At 39.9% G+C, this 24285-nt stretch overlaps 1 protein-coding gene across 1 annotated transcript in view; it reads right to left on the minus strand.

Moving 5' to 3' along the window:
• The window catches only part of Cntn5 (contactin 5), a 1160177-nt gene that overhangs the window by 231840 nt on the left and 904052 nt on the right, over positions 1–24285 (minus strand). Inside the window, exons 11-13 of the mRNA XM_042280381.2 lie at positions 21187–21323; positions 18760–18889; positions 17027–17177 (exon numbers count right to left, since the gene is read on the minus strand). Of these exons, the coding sequence (XP_042136315.1) occupies positions 17027–17177; positions 18760–18889; positions 21187–21323 (418 nt within the window). The remainder of the gene's footprint in view (positions 1–17026; positions 17178–18759; positions 18890–21186; positions 21324–24285) is intronic.

A 24285-nucleotide genomic window follows, 5' to 3' on the forward strand; every position in this document is an offset into this window, starting at 1 on the left:
GCAGAGTGGGCTGGGCAATTTGAAGAGAGGAGCTGGCACAGTTCTGCTACCAAAGTCTTTACGAAGTAAACGGGAGACCTGAACTCAACTCTGACAGTCATGGAAGGAAGAAAAGGGTGTGGCTTCACTGTGGTGACAAAGGAACCTGCTGCAAGGTAGAGATGTTGTCCAGGTAAAGGCCTGGTAGAAGAGCCATGGTAGAGGCTGTTATGGAAGGAGGCTGGGTAAAGCACAATGTGTTGTGCAGGTAGCTGGGAGGATACTTTGAATAGTTTCAGTGATTAACTCTGCTGAACAAAATGATTGATATGTATCTGTGTAGAGGATGTGGACAAATAATTGGTATTAAAGAAGAAAAACAAAACTCATGAGCTTTACACTCTATGAGGACACAGGGAATCATCAGGTTCATGGCTGAGAGGGGGCCGTTGTCAGTCATCAGCCCATGCTGTGATGTTGGACTTCCTGCTCCTTAGAACTGTGAAACAAACTCTGATGTAAGTGGGTCAGGTTCAGTTGCCTTTTTAAAGATGAAATTCAAAGAGAAATTGTGAAAGCACACTCTCTCTTAGCAGGTGAGGACCACCCTGGCTTACATTCTCTTCATGGCAGGACAGATGCTGATACCTGAGTGTCCTTCACATGCCAGAGGCTGCTGAAGGTCATGTGCCCAATCTTTACGACTGCTCTCATTTGCTTTCCACAGCCTCATTTCAGAAAGATGAAACTGAGGCTCAGAAGGTTAGGCAAGTTCAGTATCTGAGAGTCAGTACCCTATGACCTGTGGGAAAGCTTGGCTGGGTTACTGTTCTTACATGTGAGTCTGCAACCCCACTTATTGAGCATCTGTGAGCAGGTGATTTCATTGTCCCAAGATTTGATTTATCTGTCTATAAAGCAGGGGTGATTGAGAAAATAACTGCTGATTAATTGAGCCTGCACGTCTAAGGTTTTCTGTATCTGCATATGGTCAGCTTTTCTTTTACCCTTTTGCCATGCTGGGGATCAAGCCTAGTAATTTTGATTACTGTTGCTGATCAAATCATACAGCTTTCATTTCCAGTAACAATTTTATCAATGAATATTAACTATAATAAAAAAGAGTCTTAGCCAAACATCTTCTAGACATAGAAGTTACTTTTACAAGTTTGTTTACCCATTATTAATAGTATTGGTGAGACACCAAAGATTTCCCAAGTACTGTTTCAACCATGTCACATGTGTGCATGCTCGTGTGTGTGTGTGTGTGTGTGTGTGTGTGTGTGTGTGTGTGTGTGTGTGTGTGTGCACCTGTCAGTTTTAAAGTGTAGGTGGCCAACCAGAATACTATAATAATTGTGTAAGTTAGAGCTTCACCACCACATGTGGTGGTGCGCACATGAATCTCTTGTAGAGGCAGGATAAGCAGTTCAAGGTCATCCTCATCTGTGGCCTGTGTGACTTCTAGCCCTATCTCAAAAAACAAACAAACAAAAACCATCCCCAAAGTATTAAACCTCCAAAATATGCATATATTAAGTGACCTGCTATGACACAGGAAGTAACCACACTAAAAAATTACAGGCTAAGCTACGTTTCTAGAAAAAACACAAAGTGAACTGTCACCAGGTTGATACTCAGACATCCTATGCCTTTTCTTTCCCTGTTTCTGCTCACTGTACAGGACATACACATACAAATGGGGAGGGAGAGAATTTGTCTTCAGCATCCTTAAGAAACAGAACTATCTAAGCAGGGGTGTTTAGACGTTATCTCTATTTCACTCTAGTGACACTGGCTTTTGGTGACGTGATGAAAGGCACAAAATGTCTCTGAATTGCTATGAGAAAATCTGAAATTCAAGCTATTTGTTGTCTTTGAAATTGCTTTACATGGAATTTTTTAAATGAATAAAAGGCGTTTTTGGAAAACCTTTTGAGAACATGGTACTTAAAATGCTTTTCTGGTTTCAGTCAGGGAAAGACAGATAAAGATGGCACTAATAAAATATGGGGGGCTTGAGGATAGTGTAACCTGGGAAAAGTTACCATTCATGGAGAAATCCAACTGTATTTGAACTCAAAATAGATTTAAAATGAAAACATCTCTATTTCCCAAAAGCATGCTATCCTGCCATCCCCACACTGTCCCAAGCCTTCTGTCAATGCCATTACAAGTTATCTTCTTCTGCCTTTTTGTTTCATTGCATAGGAATGCAAATTTGGGGGGATTTGTATTTAAAAAAATATAATCAAGCTCCATAAAAATCCAAGTATTTTTTTTTGCTGATTATTTTGGGCTTTCTTTTTAAAACAATTAAATGATCACACATAATAGGGGTTTTGTTTCCTCCTGTTATGTTTTATATCTCAATGTGAGGCTGATACTCAGGCAGAGACTTGGTCTCACAAAGCAGGGCTCTGATGTGAGGCTGGGAAGTAATCAGAACTCTGACCCCATCAATCCCTCAATAATGGAGTCATCTCTCACAGGTGATAGTAGATGATGTCTTCTTTGAAGAAGCAGGTCTTTGAAGAAGCAAATCTATGGGGATATTTGAAGGGAGTGATCTTCTGTCATTGTGGACCCATGTGTTTCCCGGCTGACATAATGTGAACAGTCTCTAATACACTGCTCCCGTCCTGATATTCTGCATCCCCACCGGCCAGGACACAGATGACCATGAGTGCACACATTTGAAACAATGAACCAAGTTCCCTTTCTTCTCTTTAACTCAGTTTTCTCAGGGAATTTGTCACCGTAATACGTAAGGCAAAGCCAGGGAGGACATTTGCCTAATTTTGAATTCTTTTTGTCTTCCAACACTGGCTAAGCTGTCTAGTAAACAGCTTTGACTATTCTCTGTCAATTACAGGCAAGAATTGAGTGTCTTCAGGTCTACCTTTGAGACACCAAGTTAAGGACAACCCAGTCTTGCTTTCTAAGTCCTCAGCCCACAGCTATTTGAACTCTCTGGTTTATTGCCCTTTGGTAACTGTAATCCACTCTTTGACCCAAATCATTATACATATTTTCATAAAGTGTCCTGGATTCATGATAGTACTTTCTCCAATTCTAAACTCTTGTCCTAAAATATACTCTGTCTCTACAAGCCAAAATCATATTCAAGAGTCATTTTAAATAGTTCATCCAAAACCTATTTCTTGCTCTCTATCTAGATTTTATTCTTTACTCCATGGACTATCACAGGGTTTTGGGCCATTCAGCAGTCTAAGGCTGGTTTGGACTTAAACAGAATTGGATGTTCTATCTGCCTGAGCTATTTGTTGTGTGTATGAGCCTTGGCCATCTATGACTAAATTCACATAAGTGGGCAATTATATCTTTCTAGAATATTATCTGATTATGAGAACTGCAAAAAAAGTAGCACATATTTAATATTCCCTCTGCTTAGGACATGGAGCTAATTTTATTATTGCCTTAGTGGGGACAGTTTTTCCATGCTATGTTTTAGGGGTCAAGGCCTGTGTACTCCTGAGCACTTAACAGTGACTCTTTGGGGAAAGGGCCTCTTTCTCTTGCCTTGATATGAACTGGCATAGAATCTTAGCATCTGCTAAACAAAGGTTTGTTTTCCCTGAAATGAATGAAATTGCACACAACTGTACCTGGCCTATCCTTTTGTGGCATAAGGGAAGAAGCAGACGGATTATGTGCAACTGGGAAGAGAGAGTAACAGAATTAGTTTAGCATTCTGATACCTCCAGATACAACAAGAACACAGAAATCATCTTAAAATATGGATACAGCTACATAGATACATCTACATATACATGTATATATACATACACATATACTTTAATTTTATATCTGTTTTTATATTTTATTAACTCTGAGAATTACATACGATTCATTTTGATTATCTCTACGCCCAACTCCTCCCAGAGCAACACCTCCACTTCACCCCTTCCTAACTTCAGTTCATGTTTTCTTTTAATGATCCACAGAGTTTAATTTGTGCTGCCCATGTGCTCATGGTATAGAGCAATCTCTTGGTGTGCAGTTCACACGACAGGGCCACACCCATGAAGACAGCTTATTCTTCCTTCTCCAGATGCCATCAGCTGTCAGTAGCTCCTAGTGAGGCCCTCCTCACTCCAAGCTAGAATAAAATCACTTGCTTGTGTCCAGATCTTGTGCAATCAAACACTGCTTCTCTGAGTCCATAAATAAAGCTGCGTGTCATGTCCAGAAGACACTGTTTGACTCTGGTCCTCTCTGACATCTGCCTCTTGCAATAGTTCTGTCCCCCCCCTTTCACAACAGTCCCTGAACCCTGGGGAGGAGGTGACATAGACATCCCATTTGTGACTGAGCACTTCACTGATTCTCCACAGTTGATCAATTGTTAGTTTCTAAACAGAGCTGTTTTAATGTGGAGAGAAGCAAGCGAGCCAGTGCTAACTAAGGCCTGTTTGGTGCTGGGGTTATCTTTTCTGGAAACTGTCTGTAGTCAGTCGTTTTCAGTGCATTCAAGGGTTTTGTTTTGTTTTGTTTTGTTTTGTTTTTTGTTTTTTTAAAGACAGGGTTACTCTGTGTAGCCCTGGCTGTCCTGGAACTAACTCTTTTGACCAGGCTGGCCTTTAACTCAGAGATCCACCTGTCTCTGCCCCTCAAGTGCAGAGATTAAAGGCATGCGCCACCGCTGCTTGGCTGCAGTCAAGGTTAACACCATGTCAGCACTCTAATTTGTAGCCATGCTTCTAATTCCCAATATAAACTAATGATAGTTAAATTAGAGAATGATTTATGAAAAAACTGAAAAGAAGTGACTATTGGGATTAGTAGCTAATCCCAGAGGTAGCTAAACATCTCCACTGTAGAATGCTTTTTTCTTAACATTCTCTGAAACTTTTCTTCTCTATTTTATATTCAACAAAGAGTCACTTGGGGAGGTAGTAGGATCAGTCAGTGGCACACACTTGGATGCTTGAATTCCCAAATATTTTAGTTGTTGTTTGTATTAAGGACAAATTAAGCTGTAAGTTGTAGTCTGGGGGGCTTTTGGAAAAGAAAAGCCTTTAAGCAATTAATGGTTTGTTCAAGTTGTGCCTACTTGGAGCGCACAGCTAGGCAACTTGTGCAACTGTTTATAGTAACTGGGGTAAATGAACCATAGTTAAAAGTAGAATTTATGAACTGTTTGCTAAACTGGTAATTAGAGACGTAAAGCTGCAAGCTGGAGAAGCGGCTAGGACAATAGGAGCAGCCTTATTCTGCTGTCATTTACGGCTTAAACTGCCCGAGTTCTTCCTCGGTACTTCCCTAAGGGAGTTGATGCCTGTTTTGTTATATTTAACAATTAAGGGAAAAGGAAACAAGAGACAGGCTGGTGGTGACAGCAGGAAACAGAAAGGAATCTTCAAAGGTCTTTGGGGAGGAATCTGAAGCTCTTCTATGACCTTCAACTTGGGACATACCAGGAAAAAAAGAATGTAAGGCTTTCTGATGTGTTGCTCTCTGCATGTAATTGCAGGTCACATGTTTGAACATTTTTCATCACTATTTTATTATGTCAACAGGGCAGCAAAGGTGTGGGTATTTGAGGCCATGAGAACACTTCCCCTCCCTTATTTTTAATCAACAACTTAATAGAGTGGGAATGCTCTTTCTTAGTACATTTGTACTATTTTGGGTTATGCATTCTAAGAATGGAATGAGTTTTGAAACACTGTATTTTGCTCAAACCAAGATAGATCAGGAATGAAAAAACAGGGGCAGAGGCACTGGAATTGTGATGCTGATTTTACAAGTAATTTATGCATAATATCAGGTCCTCTCATTAATTTGGCAGTGAGAAGACAAAGCCACAAACTCTTTTTTATTGTAACAATCACCAAAACCTATGTAGTCTAGTTTATCATCATATAGAGGAAGTGAAAAATAATAGTAAGATGGAATTTTGGTTACTGGGTTCATTAGTTTGTACCTTGACATCCTTTCTTCTATTGGAAGGAAAATTAGGTTCAAAAAGCACCACATACTCTCACATGTATGTGTATTTTCCAAGTAGGTGAAATGTAGGAAACTGAACTCAGGGGAACTGAGGACAAATAGTGTAGTCCGAGGCTGGAGATAGAAGCAGGATGGGATGAGAGAGGTTGAACAACGGCAGTGGTAGACTAAGTCAGTTGTGTGTTGCTTGGCAGTTAGGTAGGGATAAGAAGTCTTGGCACTGGTGGGATGGCTCAGTGGGGAAAGGCACCTGCTGCCAAGCCTAACGTCCTGAGTTTCATCCCTAGGACCCACGTGGCTGAAGAAAAGACTGGCCCCTTGGGTCACGCTGTCATCTCCACAACACTGGGGCATACATGTCCCCAAACACACGCATGCACTTGAAACAAACGAATGAAATATAATTTAAAAAATTTTTAAAAAGAAGTCTGTTGTGCTATATCTCAGACAACTATAGATAGTGACAATATATTTATATTTTTAAAAGCTAGAAGGAATACTTCTTTTTTATGCTTGCATATTATTTTTTAAGATTTACTTGTTTATTTAAAGTTTTTTTTTTCATTTTGCATACCACCCACTGTCCACTCTCTTTCCCTTTCTCCTGCTTCCCCTCCACCTCCTCCATCCCACCCCTACCTACTCCTCATAGGGGTTAAGGCCTCCCTTGGGTAGTCAACACAGGCTGGCATACCAAGTTGGGACAGGCCCAAGCCCCTCCCCTCTTCATCAAGGCTGAGTAAGGCATTGCACCCTAGGGAATGGGCTCTAAAAAAGCCAATTCATGTACTCAGGGTGAGTCCTGGTCTGATTGCCAGGGGACTCACAAACACATCAAGCCATGCATCTGTCACCCTCAGTCAAGGGGCCTAGTGTGGTCTCATGCAGGCTCCCCAGCTGCCAGTCCAGAGTTCCCGTGGGCTCCCACTAGCTTGGATCAGCTGTCTCTGTAGTTTTTCCCATCATGATCCTGACCCCCACCCCACCTTGCTCTTATAGTCCTTCCTCTCTCTCTTCAACTGAACTCCAGGAGCTTGGCCAAGTGCTTGGCTGTGGATCTCTGCGTCTGCTTCCATCAATTGCTAGATATAGATAGGTTCTATGATGACAATCTGAGAGCAGGGGAAGGCTAATTCAAGCACCTTCTCCACCATTGCTAAGAGTCTTAGCTGGGGTCATCCTTGTGTATTCCTGGGGCTTTCCCTAGCACCAGATTTCTCCCTAATCCCATAATGGCTAGAAGGAAATATTTCTATATAAAGACTGGATAAATCTTGGGGAGACAAAGATCTTTAACCTAACATAAACATTATATAATGCATACATATATGAGAATATCATATAGCTGTTACCAAAATAAGTAATTTCCCTGTTTTTTTATTGTATTGGTTAGAAATAGATTTGAATTTAAAAATAAGAAAGCATAACAAGCCAGAAACAAATTTTATTATCTTTCTAGAAGACAAACAAATGGCTAAGCCTCCCCAGGAGAGTTAGAAAAGAAATGAAACATTGTCTGTATTTGGGTTTTTCTGGGGTTATTTTTAACTGGATGCTGGATTTATTAATACAAGATGCACTTGTAATAACAAAGCTGTGGCTTTAGAAGATCCAGTATCTATTTCTCTCTCAGTCAAAGCTGGGTGTGGCTTAGGTGGATAGGAAGCATAGTCCATGTAGTCATTAAGGAATGACTGGTTTTCCTTGTTTTGACTTTTGCCCTTGGACTCTCAGTTCAATTTTCAACAATAAAACTACCTGGACTCTCAGTTCAATTTTCAACAATAAAACTACCACACTAGCCCATGTGGGACAACCAGGGAGAGCAAGCAGCTTCCCTTCAAGGATGCTGCTGAGAAACTGTGCAACTGCTGTCTCCTCACACAGAATCTCATCATCTGGCAAAAGAGCCTAGGACATGTGGTCTCCAGCTCTACAATTCATATACAATTGAAAACCCAAGATAGCTTACTGTTACATCATAAAATGTGCAGGCAGATTAATAAAAGATCTTCATTTGGGATATCTGAACCCGTGTGAAGTGTAAAAACTAGTTATGAAGTCAGTCTCAAAGAGCTTGACTGCAGAACAGAAAGAAAAATCCAGATATGATACTCTGAGAGAACCCTGGGCATGGTGGTTCATGCCCACAGTCCCAGCACTGGGTCCATAAGGGGAAGACAGTGAGTCTGAGGCCAGCCTGGGATAGAGAGTGAGACTCTCTGTCCAAATAAAAAGTGGAGAGAGGACTGGGGATAAACTCCTGTGGTAGGTGCTTGTTTGGCTTGTGTGAGACCTGGGATTGAGCCCAACACAGACACAGAATGACAAAACACAGCCTGAATTTTAGTCAGACACAGTGACACAATCTCAGTCTTCAGAAGGCAGAGGCAGGAGGAGGGACATGAACTTAAGACCAGCTACAAGTTTACAGCTAACTAGGGCCTTGGGAGACTGTCTCACAAGGTGGGAGAGGTGAATTCTACTACCTTCTTCCTGTGATTGAAATGCAGTTTCATTTTCATTTTTTCTCACTTTGATCATAGAATTATAGATTTATTGACTAGCACCAGACGTGGCTTTAATGTTGTTTTGTGACAGGTAATTTTAAACAAATCACTTAAAGCCTTTGAGCTTAAAAGTGAGTATCTGACTTAGAGGGTTCTTCCTCGGCACTTCAGTAAAAAACAGTGTTGGAAGTCAGTTTAAACCACTTGTCTTCCCACTATCTGTAAACTCTCAGAATTGTGTTTGGTTCAACATTCCAGGTCCCCTTTCTTCTGAGTGAGATTGCACTGTCACTGAGAATGGTCAGTGTGTACAAGGAAAGAAAAAGAAATGAGCAAATGCAAGTGTTGCAATCTTAAAATCACTCAAGGAAGGTCTTGCCTCCACACAGTGAAAGTTCAATGTAGTTTGAAGACAGAATATTGACAGTAACATTCTGCACTAAGACTGAGACCAAATCTACATTATTTTAGTTATTTGAACCATGTGATTAGCAACACATCATTTTAACATGCGACAAGTTCCTACTATAAAATCTTATGACACCTCCTAAATCATCTTCTTCTATGAACAGTTATAAAAATTATAAATAACTTATAAAATATAGAAAGACATAAAAATGAAGATTAAAATTTATTACTAATTCATACATTTCAAACCTTTGAACAATTAGTTGTGTTTATTCCCAGTTTTTTAATGTAAGAATGAATGTACCTGTGTTTTCTCTCAAAATAAAATTTATTTCAAATTTACATGATTTGAAATACACTGATGGTATGACATCATTTTACCTTGTGATCATCAAATGCTCATCAGAAACAGTTTCAGAAAAACTGCAGTGTTCCATATAAATGCATCTTATATGTATACATATATCAATTCTGTAAAACTCTCTCTGTGTGTGTGTGTGTGTGTGTGTGTGTGTGTGTGTGTGTGTGTGTGTGTGTCTGTGAACTGTGTGGTATATGTGCATGTATGTATGGTGTGTATGTATGTGGGTCCATGTCCTGTCTGGAGGCTATGTGTGTCACATGTAAGGTGTGTGTTACAGTATGTGTATATGAAATATGGTTCCTAAATTCTGATCTTTTCAATACTGCCTCTGCTTTCATTGTTATGACTCAGCATATTTCTGGCTGTTTCTTCTGGAAGTGCTAATGATTATAGAGTTTCCTATATAAACATATATGCATTTGTTATACTCATATTAAACCTCTTCTTTTAGACTAATGCACATTTCCTGACAGCTCATCTCTACTATTGTTTTACCTTCATGCTTCATGTGTGTCTGAACTTTGTAATCTTGTGCTACTATGTTTACAGGCCTAGTTTGGTCAGGAGTTACTGTTCTAACTTGGTCTTTTTACTATTTTCTCAGTGTCCCAATCCTTCATCCTCCAGTTTTAATCTTGAGGTTAGTCAGCACATAGTTCCTGGTCTGATTAACCCTGTGATGTAGCCCATGTAGAGTGAATTGAGTGTTCATTTATTCCAACCATCTTGTCCTATGAAAGGATGATCCTTATTACTATGTATGATTATTTAATAAAGTAAACAATACACAAGCATATACATAGCTATTCGAACATGAGGTGACACCATTTCCATTCTTTCTTTTTGCTAGAAGTGTATAGGTTATCATTTGTAGAAATCATGGATTTTTTCAATCATTCCCTATATCACTATTCACCAACACTACTGTGTATTACTCATTTAAAATCCCAGGATTTATGCCATTTCTTCTCTGTGGTTCTAATTTCATAATATCTGACGATGTGTAGGATCAGAATAGGTGGATCAGAGGATGCAGATGAGCATCCCACTGCCTTCAAGAGTGGTTTCCCTGGAGATGACAATGAAGACAGTGTCTAAAATCTGAATTTAGTGACAGGTCATGGAGCAAGCATGAGTGGAAAGGTCTTTCTGCTGGTTTTTAATGTGACTTCAGTGTTTTAGGCTTGAACAAGTTGTTGATCTTTTTTTTTATTTGCCTGTCCATTTTTTTAAGGGGACCACTATGTAGACTAGGCTAGCCTCAAACTCTTATTCTTACTGTCTTGGCCTCCAGTTGCTCAGATAACAGGCTTCTTGATCATTACTTAGTTTAGCCCATTTCTACTTGAAGGGCTGATATACTGAGAAGTCAAGAATGCATCTATCATCTTCATTTCCAATGTGACTATGACTCATTGCTGTTTATTGTGCTGTTATGAGCATTTCAAGGGGTGGCTGAAGGAGCTTGAGTCTTTTAGAGTTCAATTTTTCCTGATTCTAAGAAGTCCATCCATAACTCTACAATAGTAAGTGTAAGATGTCTTCTCCTTCCTCTCCTGAGCTCAGGAAGTCACAGGAGAGCAGTTGTGGGTGATGTTACACTGCATACTGCCAGCAGCCCATGAGTCATCTATCTTATGAAGTCAGATATCATCTTCATTTTCCTTGTGATAAATAATATCATTTGGATTATTTCATTTCCTCTAAAAGCATAGGTTTTAAGTTAAAAGGGGGCTAAGTGACATACTCTTGATAAATGAATACTCATTTACTCTTATTGTACAACTTCTAGATGCCAAACACAAAAGAAGATACCTAGGGTCTGCATTGTTTTATGTTCTTAATATATAAAAGACACTGTCATTGAGAAAACAACACAACAGCGTGCTCATTAACAAACACAGCATGGAAGTGGAAACAAGGCGGTGGGAACAGGACCCTAATTGTACTCATGAATTCCTCTTCTTTCACACAAAGGGCGAGAAGACCCACTTTCCCTGCTCTAACCGTGTCCTGTAGGGCTTTTATGAAGAATATATTTTTCCATTTGTCTGGGAGTCAGTGTGTGAGCTTGATCATTGTTGCCCAATAAACACAACATGAATTCCCAGAAGAAGTCAACTAATAGGTACTTCAAGTCCAATTTTCTATGCGTGTTAAATGAGGAAGTTGAAAAGTTGGCCATTAAGAAATGCCTTTGGAGAGCAGGGAGACCGCGCAAAGGACTGTGGACAAGTCTTTCCTTTGATTTCAGTTGCATAAAAGAACACTTATCTTATGATATTACTCCTCTACAATATAACTTATTTTTTAAGTTTTTGCTTCAGAATTTCTTAAGCATTGGTATTATACTTTACCATCTCTGTAACTACTCACTTTCTTTGCCTAGAAATAAAAAATGCATACTTGAATTATTTTAAAATTTTAATAATTGTAAATAAGTTTTAAACATCTATAACATTTCCATGATGGTCAATAACAGCTGAAACAGATGCCATTGAACAGGATTAAAAGCTATGTCTCTACTCAGAACCTTGTATTCTTCCCTAAGCCAAGACTGCACACAGAAAGTAGGGAAGTTTAACATGCAATAATGAAGATTTAATGTGTGTGCATTGCTGGAGTGATTCTGGATGATTATATTTTAACAAAAGTTAATGGCCAAGTAATGGGAATAACGAGCTGGAGTGGAAATCCAATAGGAGCTTGATGAGCAGAACAGGCTTGTGATAGTATGTCGGAGAAGAAGGTCCCCATGCAGTCCCCGTACTGAGGACCCCTAAAGAGCACTCATTTCAACAGGAAACCTAAGTTAATGTGTGCTGATGGGTTTCAGAAACAATGCACTAAAATCTGGAACTATCCTAACTCAAGAGGGGCAGGGGAAGAGAGAGATAGGGAGAGAAATCTTTTTAAAATTATCATGGTGAAAATTGTGTGGGGATGGGGTGTGTGTAGCAGGGTGGGTGGCATATGCCTGTGTATGCACATAGGTGTGCAAATGTGCATGCACATGTATATGTAGGGGGCAGAGGTTAATGTTAGATTATCCATTCGCCTTTTAAATTTTTTTTTTACATTTAGTTATTTGTTTTAGTTTGTAAGTTGATGGGTGATGTCATTCTGTATGCTGTGAATGTGTGTTACTCTGACTGGTGGATAAATAAAGCTGTTTGGCCAGTGGTGAGGCAGAATAAGGTTAGGCAGAACATTCCAACCAGAGAGAGAGGAAGGAGAAAGGCAGAGGGAGGAGATGCTGCTAGCTGATGCCAGGAGAAGCAAGATGTAAAAGTACCAGTAAGCCACAAGGCATGTAGCAAACTATAGATTTATAGAAATGGATTAATTTAAGATGTAAGAGCTAGCTAGTGTGAAGCCTGAGCCATTAGACCTTATTATTTGTAAATAATATAAGCCTCTTTATGTTTATTTGGGACCAAGCAGCTGTGGGACATGGGTCAAGAGATTCTGCAGGACTGGAGAAAACTTCTGGGTTCAGTAAGTATGTCAGAATGTGTGTGCAACAACGGTGCATATGTGGAGGTCAGAGGACAACTTCCAGGAGTCCATTCTCACCTTTCACCATGTAGGTTGTGGGATGGAGCTCAGGGCATAAGGCTGGATCCATGTCCTATTATCTGTTGAAACATCTCCGTGGTCTTAGTAAGAGTGAATTTTCATCCCTCTGGTATAGCAAACTTACCAAGGCACCGGAAAGAAATTGGCAAATGAAAGAGTGCAGTAATGCAGGGAAAGGTTGCAGGAGGCTGGGATGAAGAACAAGTGCATCAAGCAGGTGACAAAAGCAATTCCTTAGTACCACAGAGTGACCTAGATATCTTTCCTTAACTGCGGCATGGCTCAGTGGATAAAGACATGTGCTGTCAAATTTGATGACCTGAGTCAACAACCCCCAGGGCTCATGTGGTAGGAAGAGAAAACTGAGTCCCACAAGTTGTCCACTGATCTACACACACACACACACACACACACACACACACACACACACACACACACACACACAGGTTTTAAATGTATTTTTCTCACAAATACTGGAGAAAGGAGAGGTATGGAGATCTACCATACTATTTATTGGGGAAACCTTTGTTACTACTAAAAACCCAAAAATTCAGTGGTGGTGTCCTCACCACCTCTGCCTGTTCCACCTTTCCTCCTCCTCTACAGTAGGAAGCTAAAATCTTCCCATTTAAACAAGAATTGCATACTAACTTGCCATTTACCTACCAGCCAACTTATTTTTACATAACATTTCATTCAATTCTCACAAGTCAACAAAGTTACTCTTCATTTTCAAGAAGAATTGTTTATTTTAATTTTGTGTTCATGAATATTTTGCCTATGTATGTGTATGTGCACTGCATGTGTACCTGGTACCAGCAAAGTCAGAGAGGGCACTAATCCCCACAGAACTGGAGTTCTAGACAGTTATGAGTCACCGTTGCATGTGAGTGCTGGGAAGCACACTGGCTCCCCTCTGAGGACAGCAAGTGCTCCGGACTGCTGAGCCATCACTCCACCTCCCAGGTTTTAAGTTTCAAAGCAAACAGGTCTACTATAGAGCCCAATAAACGGAAGCACGAGCAAGGAAACTGAGCTCATTTCTCATACACTGAAGTATTCTGCATCCCAGAGTGGGAAAGTGATTTGCAATTGTGAGTGCCCTGGTTAAAATAGCCATCACCATCGCAAGTGATGGTGAGACAGATCAACTGAGCAGCTGTTCTCACTGGCCAATCATTATGCTCCATAAATGAGCCCCGGGACACAGACAACAACTGTATAGACTCCTAAACTCTGACACAATCCTTCTCCCTTCCACTTTTCAGGACCAAATGAATGAGCCATTCACAGAAGCCGTGATGACTCAGTACGGTATCTCACGGTCCATTAATGAAAATGGTATTTGCTATGATGCTGACCTTGCTTTTGCTGTAGCGATTAGACATAGCGCCTCACATACGCCATGTGCACTGGGCCTCACTGCGTCATAATCCCATGCTTTCTTTTAAGCTTTGCTTATTTTTGATCAGGGTCTCACTGCACTGCCCAGTTTGGCCTTGAATTCACCCTTCAGCCCAGGATGACCTTCAGTTCTTGATCCTCCTACCTCACTCTCACAAGTATCTGGGATTACAGGCGTTCCCTGGTCTAGCTATATCTGTCAATCTCAGAGTGGGAAAAGTCTTTATTTGTCGGTAAGCAGAGCCAGTTTGTAGATTTAAATATATAGACTGGGAAAGACAGAATATAGCCAAATCTTGCTTTTCCTTGAATAAGTAAAACACCAATATTTCACTTTTCAGTTTCCTTCCTGAACAGCATTTCAATGAGAAGTATTGAAATTTGGAAATAAATGGGTAAATGGGCTTGAGGTCAGCATCCATCTTGTGACCTGAGTGCGTAGGAGTATATGGGGAGTGGGGCAGATGCCACCCATAAACTGTGGCTTCCAATTTCTAGAAAATGCTAAATTCATTTTGTTTCTATTGTTTTAACAGACATTCCTAACTCTGTCACTCTGTTAATATCCCCACTCTGTAAAAACAGATGCCACCTAATTTTAAACTCACACTGTGGCATTTCTGAGCAGTTGATGAGGATTCGTATAGTGAGCTGCAGCAAATAGAAGGTTCACATTCTACCTTGAAACATAAAACAAAGTAATGCATTTCTGATAGAATGGCTTGTATCTTTGGACAATGTCTCCAAAGTTGTAGTACATTCAGAAAACGTGATAACCTAGCAATTTTCTTTTTTTTCTTTTACTTTCTTTTTTTACTACACAGCAAAACAAAATTTTCCAATTTTAATAAGAGTTATATACTAGGCTTCTCTGTCTCTATGAGTGATAAATCCCCATAATGAGCCATGATTTAACTGATCCATCCAAAGGAAAATGTTGATGTAACAGTTTGTTACTCACTCCTAAACAAGACAGAAGAATTCTCTTTCAAACCAAGATGTTCATTCGGACTCCTAATCACCCTATCCAAGCAACAAAGACCTCTCCGCCCTACCTGAATCCAATCATGTAACAAATCTCATCTGAGACTATTTAAATCACTGTATCTTAGACTTGCTGAGACACCACATTGTAAAGAAATGTCTCTAAAAAGTATTCCAAAGTCACTTAAAAGATTATTCAGGACAAGTCCTCCCCTGAGGACTGCAATCAACCTGGTAGACACAGTCCAGGCAGGTCCAGTCCCTTCCTCCCAGACTGAGCCAAGTGTCCCTGCATAAGCTCCAGGTTTCAAACAGCCAACTCATGCAATGAGCACAGGACTTGGTCCCACTGCCTAGTTGCCTCCCAAACTGATCAAGCCAATCAACTGTCTCACCTATTCAGAGGGCCTGATCCAGCTGGGGGCCCCTCAGCCTTTGGTTCATAGTTCATGTGTTTCCATTCATTTGGCTATTTTTTTCAATAATTGAGTAAAACTGAAATTTATTATAAGCCACAGTCGTCCTAGGGACCTCCATGCTATATATATAGCCTCTATGGTTCTATGGGTTGTGGTCTGACTGTTCTTTATTTTATATCTAGAATCCACCAATGAGTGAGGTGGGAGTGGGGGGTAGACTTGGGGTAAGGGGAGGAGGTGGGAGGAGGGAGAATACCCATGACTGATATGTAGAACTGAATGGTATTGTAAAATTATATATATATATATATATATATATATATATATATATATATATATATATATATATATATATAAAAGATTATTCAACTAGACAGCCATTGCTGACTTGAATTATTTAAGTATATTAGTACTTACCTCTGGACATGCAGAACTTGTCAAACTCCTTATTTTTATATATCAGGTAAGCACAAAGTTCTTATACAATAATATACACCATTATGTTTCCATAGTAGAGGACATTTTTATCACACCTCAGTCAGTACCTCAAATATCAATGGATAATGACCAGCAAAGCTTGGAGCTTACCGGATCAGCCCAGCTAGAAGACATAGTCTAGCAGGATGGGTTCATTTTCATCATTTGTCTCGATTTTTTTATTTTTTTACTGCTGTGATATTCTTTTGTTTGCCTTTTGCTTTCCAGAGATAAATGTTTATATGCTGAATATTCTGCTACACATTTCAAATGTGCTTGTTGCCATCAAAGTAATCAGATTTTATTTTTTACCAACATGATTAAAAACAGAAAAGCAAGCATTGGTACAAATATTACATGGCACAAATTTGATCATAAAATGACTATGCAGAACAAATGCAGAATATGTTCACATTATTTAAATACCAACATCAAACAAAAACACAGACCATAAAATGATCACAGACAATATGTAGACCATCACAATGCAAAGCCAAAATGAAAAGCAAAAGCAATTAGTTTCATTTAAAGTGTAGTGGAATTCTTACTGGGCAGCAAAGAAGTTGTACTACATTGTTAGAGTGAGCTAGGTCTTGTTAGGATCACATATAGAAAAAAAATCACATTTTAATTAGTTTATGAAATATCACATAATCTCCGCAAGACTCATATATACCTCATGTGTGTCATCTGCAACTTCCAAAATATCTTATGTGCGGGACAGCAGAGGGTGGAACTGTTTGGGGGAGGGACGGAAAAGCCAGAGGAGGGTCAGGGAGTAGGAGAGGCTTGCAGGAGAGAGCAAAGCATGATGATGTGATGGCACTTATGCATGAAGGGATCTGAGGGAAGCCCCTTGTTTCATATGTTAATAAAAGAAGTTAGTTGCGATGTTAAGAGACTGAAATGCAAAATCAAGTTCTCACCTTTTGCTGCCTCTCACTGACTTGTCTCCCTTCCTCCAGGAGATGGTTGGCTTGGGAGCCCCCTGAGGTCGGCACTCTATGAGGACTTCCCGGTCTTTGGTAACAATTATTGTTTTCTTCACTTGATTCAGTTCAAAAGAGGGTGGTGAGGCTATGGTAAAGACAAGGGCATTCCATCAGAATGAGCTGAGGACTAAAGTTAATCCATTCACGTGTTCAACTCTTTTCTCTAGGAAACATTTCTCTTCAAATCTCATGAAAAAATATACAACATAAGCACAAAATTTAATTTGTTATTAATGATCAAAGATCTTGTGGTTATCTGTCCATTATGACTGCATATGTGGCACTACAAATAAATAGTACTTTGATATACGACAGGCTTTATTTATGATTCTGGAGGTCAACTTTGAAAGACTGTGCCTCGCCGGGGTGGTGGTGGCGCAGCCTGGTAATGATGGTGGTACAGGCCTTTAGTCCCAGCACTTGGGAGGCAGAGGCAGGCGGATCTCTGTGAGTTCAAGGCCAGCCTGGTCTACAGAGTGAGATCCAGGAAAGGTGCAAAGCTACACAGAGAAACCCTGTCTCGAAACCCCCCCTCCCCCATAAAAAGAAGACTCTGCCTCACTTGGACATTGGTTAGGAGCTCAGCCAAGAGAGTCAATTTTGGGTTCTGTGTCTCTCTTTGTACTACAGGTCATCCCAGAACAAACAGGAAACCAACTGAGTGTGACAAAGCAATCATGGTTTGCATGTCCCCAACACCCCAGCCTTACTCTGAGAAGTCTGGGTGAAATCTTCCTGACACTATTCAGTTGTGGACTTGAGCTCATGTCCAGAGCCTTACCTTAGCAAAGGTGGAACTTTCTATGCTTGCTCTGTGGGCCCCAGAAAGGCTTTTCTCTCCAGTGCAGACCTATCGTACCAGGTGCTTATGAGAAGGCGGCTCTTCACTTTGGTTTCATATACATGACTACAGTGATAATGAGCAACTACTTGGGAAAACATTACCATTTCTGCAGGAACAGGACAGCTTGACCAAATACTAGAATCCCTGTCCTAGTTAGCTTTGTTGACTTAAATCAGCCTAGAGTCCTCAGAGAGAAAGCCTTGGTTGAGGAATTGCCCAGAAAAGATTAACCTATGTGTATGTGGGATTGTCGTGATTATTACTTAATATAAGAGGGCCCAGCTCACTGTGGGTGACAGCATTCCTAGGCTGGTACTTCTGGGCTGCCTAGAAAAGTTAACTAAGCATGAATCCATTTGAGCTAGTAGGAAGCATCCCTCCATAGCTTCTGCTTCAAGTTCTTGATGAAGTTCCTGCCCTGATGGACTGTGACCTGGAGTGTAAGGCCAACCCTTTCCTCCTGTGAGCTGCTTTGGATAGGGTGTTTTAATACAGCAAGAGAGAGTAAGCAAGAGTAGCTCCTTATACACCCTCAAGGTGAAAATTAACATACGCAATACATAATTTTATTCCATGCCATATCAAAGACATATTGTATCATCCATTTAAGATGAAGACTAAAGTCATACACATACACATGATGGGAGAAGCTGCAGAAGGGAAAGCTATCTTCAAGAGCTTACAGAAGAGCAATCAGATACTGTGCTTCTTTTCAAGACATAAAATGGGTTTTAAATTCACAAAGTAAAACTTCACTATAGTAAGAATAGGTGGGAAAAGAATCCAAACTTCTTTCCTGTTTATTTGCTGAGAAACTGCATACCTAGAATCTTCAGCTCAGCGCTTGCATAAATAGCTCCATATTTATTCTCAGCCAAACACTGATACATTCCTGCATCTGATTGGTTCACACTATGGATCGCCAATACTCCATTAACTGTGTCCACTCTGCTCTGTAATGGAATAAAAAGAAGTGAGATCTAGTAAACAGCTCAAGCCAACTATCTAAATCAAATATTGGAAACCACCCAAAGGAAGTCTCCAATTAATGCAGTTAAATAAACATTACTGTGTAAGTTAATTATTTACTACAGTATTATGACTTTTGGAATTATGATTTCTTGCTCAGTATTTTTGTTTCTTTTCTGAGGCAGCTTTGTTTGGCAGACTAGTTGAATCCAAGAGAAGAACCAACAGAAGATGAGTTGACAGATACTCTTTTAACAAAGCAGAAGTCAAAACTAGGCCCAGTCTGGAAAGGATCGAGAGTTTGGAACAGAATATAGGTAAACAACCACCAAGGTCATAGCAATGGTCCTTGTGTCCATCTGGGCAGATGTTTGACACTTTTTTTTACTTGTTAAACAACTAACAGAGATTAACAACAACAACAACAGTAACAACTATCCTATAGTTAGGTTCTACACACAATTATCAACTGGAAAATACAAACTTCATTATTATGTGGAAGTTTTTGAAAAGCAGATCTGACGTGTAAATTGAAGAAAATCAATGTCAAAAAGCATATCTAGAAGGAAAGAGTACAACTCAAAAACAAATTTCACTATTAAAATGTTAGAAATAGAGTTATTTTCTTTTAAACTTAACAATGAGCACATCTTAGGTTTTAACATCTTCATGAGCAAGGATTCCATTTTTTTTTTTTTTTTTTTTTTGGGTTTTTCGAGACAGGGTTTCTCTGCGTAGCTTTGCGCCTTTCCTGGGACTCACTTGGTAGCCCAGGCTGGCCTCGAACTCACAGAGATCCGCCTGGCTCTGCCTCCCGAGTGCTGGGATTAAAGGCGTGCGCCACCACCGCCCGGCACAAGGATTCCATTATTAATCATTAGAGATATCAAGTAATTTGATATCATTTTTAACATAACCTACTCACTCAGCAAAGACAATATCTGGCTGAGAGATTTGTGTGACCTGGATGTTGGGAATAAAAGATCCAACCATCATTGCTTCACCTAGGAGGAATCCCTAAGAAGGTTAGTGAGGAAGAGCTTATAAACTGGAACCTATGTTTGCTTTCATGGCTTTGTATTTGTATCTGGCTTTTTGTGAAGCTACATTTTCTTTAGGTTTAACTGGCTTCAGAACAAGAGAATACCAGAGTTTGATAAAACTGTAGGACAGGTCTGGTTTTAAAATGGAAGAAACTGAGGTTCCAGGAGGTAAATAGTACACAAGTCAACATGGTAACATCACACCTGCCTGACCGGACTTTTCACTCAGCTAAAACTGTCTGCACAGATCCTCTGTGTTGGTTATAAATATTGAACTATTCCTTCTCTGATCACCTTCCTGTGAAGATCACAAGCAAGGAAGAGAGGTATTAAAATTAACCTCCTTATTATGCAATTAAAAAGTAGTCAATGTAAATTTTGCATACAGAAAATAGTTTTATAAGTATTCAGTAGATTTACTGAAAAGACACATGTTAAGTTTGTAAATCACAAAGTTTGTCTGCTCCCTAGGACACAGGTCACCACAATTCTAGTTTTTCTTCATACAGAAACATAAACCCAAATAATCCTGTACTCCAGATAAATTTCACTATGTGCACAATTGGGGCCATGAGCTAAATGATATCTAAAGGTCAGGTAGAAATGGTAGCAAGTCTATGATGATGAATGATATTTTCCTATGAATTTATAGGCTTTAAATAACTTTTGTATAATGTACTACTCCACAGTATTCAGATAATTAAAATAATGAATGATTTTTATATATTACATAGGCATATACACACTCATATCAAAAGGTAAAAGAGGACCATTTTATGCTGCATGCCATGTATACTGGGTAGTTTTATGTCAGCTTGATACAAGCTAGAGTCATCAGAGAGGAAGGATCCTTGGCTGAGGAAATGCTTCCATAAGATTGGGCTATAGGACATTTTCTTAACTAGTAAAGCATGAAGCAGGGCCCAGGCCATTGTGGGTGGTGCCATCCCTGGGCTGGTGGTCCTGGGTTCTATAAGAAAGCAGGCTGAGCAAGTTAGTACGCAGCACACCTCCATGACTTATGCATCAGCTCCTGCCTCCAGGCTCTTGCCCTGCTTGAGTTTCTGCCCTCACTGCTATTGATGATGGACAGTTATAGGGAACTGTGAGAGAAATGAACACTTTCTTCCCAGAGTTACTTTTGGTCACGGTGTTTCATCACAGCAATAGCCACCCTAACTAAGACACCAGAGTATTTAAATTACTAGGCAGGAGTTCTGAGTTCTCACCAACCATACCTGTGGCCGGAGGGGTGCTCCATTCTTCAGCCAGCGGTATGTGGGCCTGGGCTTTCCAGTAGCCTTGCATTCCCACTGCAGAGGGCTTCCACTGTCCAGCTGGGTGTCATTCAGTCTCTGCACCCAGTGTGGATATGCTGTAGCATTGAAGCAGAAAAGAAAAGTGAACTCAGTACATTTACCACATCTAACCTTCACAGAGGAAAAGTCACTGAATTTCCACAGATTTAGTCCTTACTTGTAGCATTCACGTAAGCACAGGGGAGCACATCATTACGGGGAGGGGGGAAGGATGCCACTAAACAGGAGAGAAATTCACTGCAAAGGAGAGAGAGCCTATCATTATTTCACAGGGGGGCATGTCATTACACAGGAGAGAACATCCTTAGACAGGGAGCACATCGTTATTACACAGGGGAACACATCATTATTGCACAGGGGCGTGTAATCATTATATAAGGGAGCACAGCATTACTACACAGGGGAACACATCATTACACAGGGAACCATGTCGTTACACACAGAACTGTTCCCTGAACAATAAATAGGACAATGTGAATATTATACTTATTGAAGGTATTTCTATAAATGTAAATTATATCTTAAACACACCCATGTGTGTATGTACACACACACACACACACACACACACACACACACACACACACACACAATTTTAAAGCAAGCAGGTTGTTTCGCTCCAGAGCTTGCATATAAGTGAGCCAGTCACTACAAACAATAACTCTTGTGGATAGCATCACACACTAGGTCCTGGAAATAGTTGCTCAGATTGTGTGTGTGTGTGTGTGTGTGTGTGTGTGTGTGTGTGTGTGTGTATGCACACAATTGTATGTGATGATTTTGGAAAACTAAATTTTTAGTTTGAATTTAGCATAATTTTTCAGAATTTATTCACATTTAGCATAATTAGTGAAAAAGTTTCAAAATCATAACATATAACAATTCCTTTATCAATGAACATTGTGGGCTTCCATAGAATGTACAAAATGAAAGTTAAAATGTCTTTTCTCTATTGACCTACTTGTAAATAAAATTTTCTTAAAGAAAAATCACTCTGTGTTCATGTATTTTGTTTAAAGCATAGTCAAAGCAGGAGTATTTTTTCCTGTAATTCCTCGTGTGCTCAGCATTAGATGCAACAGCTGTATTTCAGAATAACGAAGCCACTCTGCACCTTGCATGTGACTGGCTGTGTCCTTAGATGCTGTTTGCAGCTGGTAATACAAGTTGCTTGGCAACTGACAAAATAAAGGTCTTATTAATTGCCATGCAAGTACACACATATGTGCATACACACACATGCATGCACACAGACATAAGTACAAAGGAAATGTGGGTCACGGGTCATGTTAAAAATGACGAACTCTGTATTTCAGAAATAAACCCAACTCAACATCTAAGTATCATGTGTGTTTGTGCTTATCACCTGTGACAACACATGTGGAACACAGTTACATTTAATGAAAGGTCATCTTAGCTCTTAGGGTTTTTTTCTGTTGTTGTTCTTTGCTTTAACATTGCAAAGCATTTCACAAACTGCTAGACGTGCGTTAATTATGTGGACCAAGTGATAAAAGATGCAGTGAATGCAACTGATAGTATTTTTTTAGAAACAGACTGGATTGTAGCACAAAAGTGTTTCATGACAGAGCACAGTAAGTCCAGGTAGTCTGACATCAGAGACATGAGGTTCCGTTAAGGTTTTTTTTTGTTTTGTTTTCAGCAGATTACAGTTACTCAGGGGTGGGGTTCCTTTATTTTCTGAATAGTAACACATAGTCAGCACACACGGCTTGGGCTGCATGGTGGGGACTTGTTCACTTATCTAGAAAATGGAAATCTGGGCCAGTGAGGTCAAGACGCTTACTTCCATACCTGACCACCTGAGTTCAGCTTCTGTGAGCCACATGATTGAAGTAAAGAACTTATTTCTTCAAATTGTCCTGTGATCTCCACATGCATTATACAACTCGTGCACACACACACACACAGACACAAACACATATGCATACATGCAGGCATGTACATATAAAAACACACCACACATTTATAGACATATACATACAGCACAAACCTGCACACACAATACAAATACAAACATACACACATGTAAAAATATGCACACACATGTATACACATACATACACATATATGCACACATACCACACAGACACACACATGTGCATGTATGCATCTACAAACACACAGCATGAACACAATACTCCACACACAGACACACAGAGATGCACCACACATACACATATACATGCACACACATAAGCACACACATACAGATACATACACACACATACACACAACTTAAATGGAAAAAAAATCCCAGGTTTGGCTGCATTTGTAATGAACTTCACAACTTTGATCTGGCTTTTGCTGGACCATGTCCTTCAGGGCTTGGAAAACCGAGGAGACATATGGTCTTTTGAAGTAGGAAACCGTTATAACCATGCCGGATGCACTGTATCCTGGCAGCTACTTACATGATACATTTGGGCTTCGGAACCGTCTCTGAGTTCTGTTTTGTAACACACGGAGCAGAAATGCATAAAGAAAGCCATTGCATATCCCCTTGTCATTGGGAACTCTGGAATTCTCTCCTGACACATGCTAAGTGATATTGGCTGCTTCCCTGCTCCTGTATCTTAAGTATTGAGGACTCGACATATTTTACTGACATAGATCACTTTTAGTATTATGACTCTCAGCTGTGAGCCAATGAGAGCTAATGCGTGTGCTGGATGAGGCAGCTGGGGGTGAATATAGGTTCAAGCCCCAGTCTGTGGTGCCCTTGCTGTAATCTATAATTGGAAACGAGTTCCTTTACTTTAATGAGCCTCATTTGTAAGCTGTAGATGGTAATTCCTATTTCAACGGGCTGCTATGATGATTGAACATAATAAACAGTGATTGATTCTTTGCCCCAACCCATCACCCACAGATAGCTTCAATTTTATTTTTGATCAAGTATGAGCACATATGTGGCACCACTTTCAGAGGAGTAGATTCAAGACAAGGAAATGTTTCCCCAAAGAAACAGGGTTGTAGCATCACAGATAATTACAG

The sequence above is a fragment of the Peromyscus maniculatus genome, chromosome 7, assembly GCF_049852395.1.
Source record: "Peromyscus maniculatus bairdii isolate BWxNUB_F1_BW_parent chromosome 7, HU_Pman_BW_mat_3.1, whole genome shotgun sequence".
Taxonomy (NCBI): Eukaryota; Metazoa; Chordata; class Mammalia; order Rodentia; family Cricetidae; genus Peromyscus; species Peromyscus maniculatus.